General features: G+C 35.9%; 1 protein-coding gene across 1 annotated transcript in view; it reads right to left on the bottom strand.

Moving 5' to 3' along the window:
- Positions 1–5,134: 5,134 nt before the first annotated feature.
- The window catches only part of LOC107098977 (attractin-like protein 1), a 60,934-nt gene continuing 55,689 nt past the window's right edge, over positions 5,135–10,379 (bottom strand). Inside the window, exons 13-14 of the mRNA XM_015396892.1 lie at positions 7,977–8,091; positions 5,135–5,792 (exon numbers count right to left, since the gene is read on the bottom strand). Of these exons, the coding sequence (XP_015252378.1) occupies positions 5,668–5,792; positions 7,977–8,091 (240 nt within the window). The 3' untranslated portion in view covers positions 5,135–5,667. The remainder of the gene's footprint in view (positions 5,793–7,976; positions 8,092–10,379) is intronic.

Genomic DNA, 10,379 nt, shown 5'->3' on the forward strand with positions numbered 1-10,379 from the left:
CTTTTGGAAAATAAAAGATGCATGAGAGATGCAAAAAGCAACTTTTAAACAGAGCGTGCACGAGGAGAAATGGGCTTGTGCATGCTCTCACACATGTTTAATAGGTGTTCTCTCTTGGGAACGGGTACAGGGTTGTGCATGTGCATTTTTTTTAAGTAGAGAGGGTGGGTCTTTTCAAAAAATCATGAAAAACCTGAACCTACTCAGCTGAAAGAAAAAAAAAAGGGTATAAATACCACTGGAAACATGGGGAAAAAAGAAAATACATTAAAAACCAATATATACTTTTCCACAAGTTATCGAGAAGGAAATTAATACAATTGATCGGACCATTATTTTTAAATAAAATGTAAATAAAACATTTTATATTGATGCTTTTTTTTACATTATCACACTTTTTAAGTGACGTCAATTTCATTAAATATCAGGAAGAAACAACTTGAAAGACTGAAAATGATTTATTGCTTGGGATGTGAATCATTTTTGGCTTCATTATGCAATCCCTGGTGATACAATTTTGCTGTTATGAATTTTTGGGAAGTGAACAAACATTATAATTTTCTCTGAAAGAAATTGTCTGCATGTTTTTACCACCTACGTTGCAATAACACAGAAAAAAAAGAACTGGTTAAAAGCTTAACATTTTTATCTTATTAAATAATTTCCTTCAGTTGAAACATCCGATCTGAAGAAGAAATGTAATATTTTCTAACTTCAATTCATTGATACCAAGAGACAAATAGCTGCCATTAAAACCATTGTAAACATTATTGCTCAGGAGATTTATTGTTCCCTTGCCATAAAGCCCTGAACTCGGGCAGATGGGGTTTCGACCCTTCACCACCAATAAAACCAATCCAGGTCTGCAACATCCACGCACTCACCCTCGGCAAGGATTAAAGTGGAGCTTGATAAAAACAACACAATTACAGAAGCCGCACCTAATATCTAATTACTGCAACACTGACCTCTCCTGCACCATTTTCTTCAGCCACGCAGAACTTCTCTGTGGATTTCAACCTTTTCTATTAACCAGGAGAGCAGAAGCAATTTTATTTTATTACTTTTTGGGGGGTTTTATTGTGTCTAAATGTCAGCGTGCCTGACTTTTTGCAGTAAACAACACTCAAGAGTTACTTCAAGATACTTTACCTCATATCTATTTAAAATCCTCCCAGAGACAGAGATAAGAAATAATGGGTTCTTTATTGGGCACCAAAGCAGAGATGGATGGATGAAGAAAACAGCCACAAGAATCCAGGAATCTGAAAGCACTTGTTTAAAAAAACCTCTTGTATTTTTGGTTGGCAAAGTATAACAGATTGCTATTTTAGGAAATATAGATTCTAGCAACTGAAGATTACTTTGCAAATCGTTAAATCTGTGGATTATTTTTTTCGATTAATCGATTAATAATCTGAAACCAAGTGAAACTAAAATGTTTCCACTTCAGGAGTTCTGCATAGAGCATATTGACAGACAAAAATGTTTATATATTTCTTTCAATTTTGATATAATCACTGCTTTAAGTGGTTTGATTTGTCAGCCAAAGGCATGTTTTACATTTCCTATACTTAATTTAATGATTAATCGATTACTGAATTAGTTGATTATTTCAATAATCTATTAATCTGTTTATTTCAGCCTGAACAAATTCTTTAATTTGTAATCTGAGAAATAGAAACAAACTCATATCCGTTGTACCATGTTCATATATCCAAATCCAAAAAAAACAAACCAGATCAATGCATTTAATAAACATAATTTAAAGTGAATATATCACCTGTACAGATTCAGATCAGTATTTTTTGTAAAAAAAACAAAACAAAACAATTTGTGTTTCATGTAGTCGATTCAACCTGTGGATCAACCTGAGATCTAACATTAAGATAGTGTGGCATATCCTTGTTTTATTGCTTCTGTATTTAAATATGCATTAAAAAGAACCCCAGAGCATCCTAAGCATAAAGGCAGTGTCACATGAGACTTCAGCTCCTGACAAATGACACGAAGACATGGCTCCTTTCATTTCATCAGGGATTATTCAGCAACATAAAATACTTTTTAATTAACTCAAACAGTTTTAAATAATCACTTTATATGCCTCCAACATTGTAAACACATAAAGGAAATTTTAAGCCTCTACTTCTCAAACTTCATGGTGATATGCAGGAGTGCTAATGCTAACTTAAAGGAAAAATATAAACACATGAGAGGCAAAGGTAAAAAAAAAAAAAAGACCAAAATACAAAGACTGACATTATTGTGGACCTATTTTCTCCATGTATATAGTGTTGTATTCCATCCCTCTTCTAATTATGAGACGCACTCGCATTCAAGGTTCTTCTGCAGGTACTGGACACTGAAGCAGAGCACTATAAGCAGAGCGGCTGCAGCTAATGGGAAAAGAATAAGTGAAGATCTTTTAAAGTAGCACTTTAACCAACAGCCTTTCTCTTCCATACATTCTAGCTCAAATGACACCAGAAAAGAACATCAACAAAATAAGATGTTAACACGAATAAACCTAATATCAGATTGAACTACATTGAATGCTCAGTTTCATAATGAGCATTGAAGACACCATAAAATGGTCAATTAGACATTAAAGCAAGACGATGAAAGGTTTAAACTAAAATTATTCTAGTGAGTCTAAGTGCCCAGTTTGAGTCCAATTGATGAGTGATTGCAGGATTTATGTTTAAAACTGAAAACTTCTGTTATTAAAAAAGAAATAGAAGCTTAAAGTTCAATTTGGGACAATAGAGCTTTCAAAAACCTACAATGCAATGATAGAGTTGATTCCTTCCCACTATCATCGCAACCCTTGCCTCCATACAGGGGACCAGAACATCCCACCTGTTCAGCCAGGTCAGGAATTCCCCCTAACAACCCCCCTTTCAGGGGTATAGACCAGTATCATACCAGTGATGCAGGCTAACAAAGAACCCAGACGACTGCCCATTCCTTAGGGACGGACTCGTTCTGCACGTACAATTAGCATGTTTACTAAGTCAAAACAAGGCTTTGTTTTTGGTCCACTCTATAAAGCAATGCTAATTCTGAAATTTCGAATTGAAAAAGCTTCTTGGATGGGAAGTGAAACATCTTCAAACTTGGAAACTAAGTCCAGTGGACTTCTTTAACTTTTTTCAAATGAATTGGGACAATTGCCCAGTCGGCCTCAGCAGATGGCCGCTCACACTGAGCCTGGTTCTGCTGGAGTTTTTTTCCTCTCCACTGTCACTACAAGCATGCTTAGTGTGAGGGATTGTATTTGAGTCAATGAGTTAATGCAATCAACTGGTTTTCCTCAGACAACTTTGAATCAATCTGACTGTATGATCTGGTTGAACTGTAAAGTGCCTTGAGATGACGTGTTGTGAATTGGCGCTATATAAATAAACTGAATTGAATTAACAATAGAGAAAACTATTCCAGAGCTTACTGTAAACTTGTAAGTCCAAAATTCTTTATCGAGCTCCTTTAAAGACATTTAACCTTACTAGACTGGAGTTTTATTTCATTTATATACATTTTTGGCAACCCTTCTTAAGATGTGAAAAATCCTTAAATTTATACCACATACACACACATATATATATATACATACATACATACATACATACATACATACATATATATATATATATATATATATACATACATACACACACACTTTTTTTTTTTTTTTTAAGAATTATTTTAAACATCCATCTTTGCCACTTGTAGAAAATGTAGAGGTTCATGGGGTCCTGACACTTTTTCTAAGACGGTGTTAAATACTCAAACAGTAAGAGCGTACATACTCATTCCTTCTTTTAAAGTGTAATTACCGGGCATATGGTAATTACTTTGGATCTGCAGACACAGTAAAAACTAAAGGTTAAGTCTTGAAATAGATTCAATGATACTGAGGGTTTTAGATGTAGTGAGTTTTAACAGACAATTAGGAAACAGCAGCTTTACCATAATCGACGAAAAAGCAGAAAAAAATGCTGAGTTCACAATAGTTTGTTTCGTTTTGATCTTTCTTCTTTTAATTTTCTGGCATGTTGTCCATCTTTCAAATACACTGACGGGTCACTGATATGCAGTCTCTCATCTGTTTCACAGAACAGTGTGAGTCTGATTCCTGCACAAAGACAGGGTTAAGGGATTACTCTACAAACAAATAAAAAGAACACAAAAAGAAAAACCACGAGCCGACATGGCATCATCATGAAATTCATCATGAACTGTTGCAACACAAAGCAGGACAATGCCCAAACAGTTTGTAAGGATGCACAATTAGAAAAACAAGGCTGACATAAGAACAAGTGGTTTAAATCAATGAAAGTGTGCGAGAAAAAAGGAATCTGTTCAACATATTAACAGAAAAGCTCCTCACAAGTGTTGCAAACTGATAATTTATTATAGATATAATATCAGGTAACAAGCCCTGAATAAAACAAAAAGTTCAGTCTCATAAAAACTAACAAACAAAAAAACAAAACAGCAAATGTAAAATACAAAGATGCACATTTGTTCCAACGAGACACTGTACAGCTTAGAAACTCCTTTAGATCTTCATGTTCCCAAATGTTTAGCCCATGAAGAGCCAAGGCATTTTGTTTTAAAGGTAGCACAAGTCCTTCTACTTATAAAGTGAAATAAACGTATAGCTTTTCCCCCCATATAAAACTTACAAAACAAACCAGTAAACAGCTAGAAGAGCAGGAGGTCACTGGAGCAGCCTCTTGAAACGTCCACCATCCCAGTCTCAGTTCAAAAGCGTCAAAATGTCCAAGTTGCACTTTGAAAGAGTTCATTACAAACTACAGTAAAGACCAAACAAAAGCTTCAGTGTTTTCTTTTTATCTAAACGCGAAAAGAAATACATTTAAAATTGTTTTCCCATGTAAAATGCATCCGAGTTTTAGATTTTCATGCCTGGATTTGATGGCATTGGCTATTTTGCACCTCCTTCCAAGTTTTCTCCCAATACAGCAGCATTAGTTCATGTATCCCACTAAAAACACAGGAGGAGTCATATGCAAGCAGACAATTAAGCTTAGACATTTCAGAAGATGCTTCAGTTGCCATGGCTTGCAATATAATTATGGGTTGTTAAATTGAGACCTTTTTAAGTCACAATTCTTTAAAGAAAAAAAAAAATAGACAATTATAAATGCTTTGGTACCAAAATGTACCACTTTTAGGCGAGCAAATGAAAGTTAGTTACACAGGGAACATGTACTGACATCACCGTTTTTGATTAAATGGGGACATTTTGTCAGCTTGAGACGTTACCAAATGGATGTTCATATTTCCCTCATTCTTTGCAAATAGATGGCATCAGAAAACCTGCATCAGTCACGCCTTTATAAGTCTGTATTTGTCATATTCTGACACAAATATGTAGACACTATCGTCCGAGCGAAAGTTAAGAAACTGAAAATCAAGCCGGTATCTGTTGCTGCAGAAGCATGTTTGAAGAAAAGCAGAAAAACCAGGGGGCTGTGATCCTGCAACATGGTGAACTGTAGTGGTGAACGTTAGCAGCCAAAGGAAAACTCCTGTAAGTCACTTTAGCGTTTCAAGTCTGTGGAAAGGATTCCGGCTGCGAAACCAGAGGCGTGCTGAGATGATGTGACCTGTGGTCGTAAAGGTAACCATCGGGTGGAGTCAGACGCAGGTCCCTTGGTGAGCTGGTGGAAGGGCTTTTCTGTTCTTTAAGGTTTGGGACTTGTCCTTAAAATCTGATGGTTTCTGCTGTGAGATGTCGACCAATGCACTGGCAACAATCAGTCCTGCAGGAAAAATGGGCGGAGGAATGAGTGACACATACATGAACCTTTTTTATGCATCTGAGAATAACACAAACAATAATAATTAGTAAAAAAATGATAAAAAAATGATTTATCTTTAATCAAATTTTTTCCTGGGTTGCAGTTGTAAATCAGAATTGGCAAAATAACTAAACTAAATAGATGCTCCATCTGATACCAATATTAGCTGTTTTTTTTTATAGGTATGTAAATCTTGCATTGACTGTAAAATGTTTGCTGTTCTTAATTTGGTTTGTTTACTTAAATATAAACAACATACTGGTAACAGGTAGGGCTTTTTTGCGTCATGTAAGACTTCCTGGTAAATTTTCTATGAAGGAAGTACTGTTGTTTTTTATAGGAGTATCTCAGGGAATTAGGATATAACGGAATTAATTAGTAATTAACCCAAATAAAGAAAAATGATTTTCTCGGAAAATTCAAACAGTATATATAGCCAATATAAAAACTGTTTCTGAACTACGCCTATTAATTTCATATATGCTTAATACAGGTTTTCAATACAATATAAATATATTCATATATAATTTAAATACAGGGTTTAGCGACTGGTTCCTGGTCTTTCTATTCTTTAACATTTTTTCACTGTTTATCCTATTTTATATATATATTTATTAACAGCTTCTCTACCCATCTGTGTTTATTGGTTTAGTAGACTTTTAAGGTTTGAGATTAAGGGGTTAAAAAACAAAATCAAAATAAAAATGCAATGCTGCATCTGAACAATAATTACTCTTGATTTATCCAAAAAGAAGTCCCCAGTGTTAAGAGTACGCTGCTACCTTATTTCATCAAATATTAAAGATTCTATGAAAACACCTCAGGTCATAACAGTGAGAGATTTCGGGGGGGAAATAAGGCAGCGCCTCAGACGACGGGACATTTGAAGACCGCTGCCGAGCCTGACAAGCTGCACTGCGGCATACTGACAAGCAAATTAAACAAGTTTTATTCTGACTACTGAACAGTTACTCTGTCAGTATGCTCATCGACTACCTAAAGGATTTGTGCCTTTTCATTGGTAAGCTAAAATCAATCAACTTTCATTTTTTAAATCTTCATGAGTGCTTACATTTTTTGTCTTGCAGGAACAAAGTAGGACATTTTGAACAGTCTTCTAAATGTCCTACTTTAAACGATTTATTAGAGCCTCATTTAAAAATTAAAATGTAAAAATTAAAACGGTGTTGCTTGAGGCTGGAGCTATCACCTGGCAGTGTACCTGGGTTGAGCTCTGTTTATCAAAGTGAAATTTATGCAGTAGGTAAAGAATGTGGACAAAAATACATCATGATGACTAAGGGTGTGCAAAATATTCGTCATGACGATGCATCACGATTCTAATTTTTGTGATCTACTGCATCGATTCTTGAAGGCAAGAATCGATTATAAAAATAATTTAAAAAAAAATGAACAAATAAAATACATTAATTGTTGGCGCACATCAGCCAATGTGTTGACGCCCGCTGCCTTGTGTCACAAGCATTTCCGGCCGCGGGATACTGCGACGAGTCATTCGTAAACAAAATATGGAGGACACTGAGAAAATTCGCCCTGCTTGGATGCATTTTGGCTTTAAAAACAAAGAAGGTAAAAATTTAATTGATATGATGCACATAATTTGCAAAAGGACCACTGAGGCCATGTAAACGCAACTGATTATCCTTATTTTGTTATTTTAAGTTTGATGAATCCTAAGATCTTTTTGTCAGTGTGTCCACTCCAGCAATAGTAATATTTGTGTCCAGTATTTGTTTTCATGGCAACACCTCCAAAAGTCATTTCAATAAATTCAGCTATGTATAAATTCAGTTGCTTTCAGTTATGTATCAATTGAAGAGACTATCCAGATCACACACAGCCAGTCAGCCACTGGTAATAGCTGTATCTTTTTCTTACAGTGTTCAGTGAAAATACCGCAATGCATCTCAATATTTCAAATATCGTGATGCATCGTGATAGAATCGCATCGTGGCATGTGAATCGTGATTCGAATCGAATCATGACTTCTTTGCCAATACCCACCCCTAATGGTGACAATGATCAAGATCTTTAGGAAATCGTTCTTGATTACGTTTTTTAGAGTTTCTGTAATAACTGCAGACAGAGACAGATGATTGATATATTGTCAGTTTGAGTGGTTACCTGACTGTCCAGGTGGAGGCAAGTCAGAAAGTCCAGACGGGAGACGCATGAGGACCGTCAACACAGCCGCTTTCCCTCCAAAACATGGCTCCATTGCAACTGGTTTAGGTGGCCCCTTCAACAAACAGGAGAAAACCCAACAATTTTACAAATTTTAGCAAAATTCATTAAGGTATTATTCTTCCAGATCAGGTATTAGTTTAAAAGAAAACTATACCTTGTTCTTAAAAGACAACATCAATTACAGCAATCATGGCTTAAACAGCCTTCTCTGCTCATACGCCATTCCTCAACAGATAAGTTGAAATCAATTCTATTTTCTGCTCTGGTCAGAGATATTTTATTTTTTTATTTTTTAAGGGACCAGCTGACAAAAAGTCATGTCATCTGATGGAGCCGCTGCATTTAAGTCAAGACGCCCTCCTCCTGAGACAAATGGTTTGATTCGTCACACAACAAAAACACTTGTGTCTCTGTCAGACAGTCGGTGCGTCGAGGCGATGACCTACCCCTCAGACGTAATGGCCAGAGCTGCTCGTATCAAGCGTGAAAAACATGTCATCCTGATAATGAATGTCAAGGGTTTCACAGCATGCTTTGGAAGAAAGGACAGAAATTGTGGAGCAATGACATGACTCTGAATAGAAAAGGATTTCTTCGTCTCTGTTTTGTTTAAAGTAGATGTAGCAAAGTCAAAGTGGGAAAAGATACATTTTTTAGTCTCCAAAAGTATCGTAATAATTAAAAACATGAAGAAAAAAAAAGTAAAATCTGACATTAAGGATCCAAAAATCTACTCTGGTCCAAAAAAAAATCTAGTGATCTTTAGTAGATGCAGACTTGTTCTCTATATATTAATTTTTCTCTCTCTGTGGACCAGGTTCCATGGTGCATGCCATGTTCTTTGCTGTAGCTCTGAAACCTTTTTAGAAATCCAGAGAGAGACGCTCACAGATAAAAAATACTTTCACTGACAGAAACTTTCAACAGATCAGGTGTAACTGTTATCTTTGAGGGTGACACAGGGTGACTGATTTTTACACCACCTGCGATGTTAAGTGGTCGATCTGGCAGCAGTTGCTTTATGTGAGTTTGGCTTTTCTCTCACCAGGTGCAACTGTGGCCCATTTTCAGTGGTAGGTTTGCCTCTTTTATAGACAATTGTCTATATAACGAAAAAAAACAACAACCCCACAATAGCTATGTTTACAAGTAGAAAAATTTGAAGATGCTTTCGGAATAAAAACAAATCCAAAAATAATCTAAATGCACCGCTCTTATGGACATAACTGGAATAAAAATGTGTCATCTACACAGGCCTATTAGATTATTCTGGTAGCATCTACTGTAGCATTAGAAGTGGAAATGCATACATTGATGCAGGGTGCACATACAAACTCAGGTCAGTTTGCCCCATTTAGAATAACATAATCCTAACAAGCATTACATGCAAAACAATAACATTGTCAATCTGCATAAATAGTTATGTTATTGCAAAAATAGCCAATATCAACAAGTCATGTTAGAAAATGGGTAGAAATTACAACTATGTTTCTATATTCCAAAAAATATTTAGAAAAGTGATTTAAAAGTTACATTTATGGTCAGATTTTCCGCAAATTAACAATGATTGCAATCATATATCTGTCTATCTACAGATGTACCTCTCCATCAAAATAAACAAAAACATTCATTTAGCCCTTACCCCAAATATATTTTATTATAAATGCAATTTGTAATTATAATGACAGAAGAAGTGTTTATGCATAAACACTCAAAGACTAGGGGGGAGTGAGACAGCTTGTTGCAAAGGTAGCCAGCAGGAGCACCTGGTCTTTGTTGTTGATTTTTTTTTCCCATCAGCAGGGAACAGCCAATTATCCTTTAAGCTATCACAGGGTCTTAGTTTTTAGTCTTTCAGTTAATGGGCTATAATGGAGTTTCAAACTCAGATGTCACACATTAGCTCCACTGATGTGATATAAGGTGACATAAGGTCCAATCTCCTTTTGGACAGCTATGTCTGTTTTGGATGAATATGAAAACCCCAAGCACCATAAATCATCACAGGAGAAGCTGATAAAACTAATCTAATTATTACTGTATAACTTAACTTGGGGGATAACGGTTGCAACACCACACTAGGCCCTTTTTAAATGTTATTCAGTTTTCATCTAACCATCCATCCATCTTTTCCTGCTTATTCCGTCAGAGTCGCAGTGGGGCTGGTGCCTATCTCTGGCAGTCTATGGGCGAAAGGCGGGGTAGACCCTGGACAGGTCGCCAGTCTGTCACAGCGAAATACAGAGACACACGGAGACATACAATCATGCACACACACTCACAACTAAGGAAAATTTAGAGAAGCCAATAAACCAAACAGTCATGTATTTAGACTGTGGG

Source organism: Cyprinodon variegatus, unplaced genomic scaffold (assembly GCF_000732505.1).
Source record: "Cyprinodon variegatus isolate N-32 unplaced genomic scaffold, C_variegatus-1.0 Scaffold828, whole genome shotgun sequence".
NCBI lineage: Eukaryota > Metazoa > Chordata > Actinopteri > Cyprinodontiformes > Cyprinodontidae > Cyprinodon > Cyprinodon variegatus.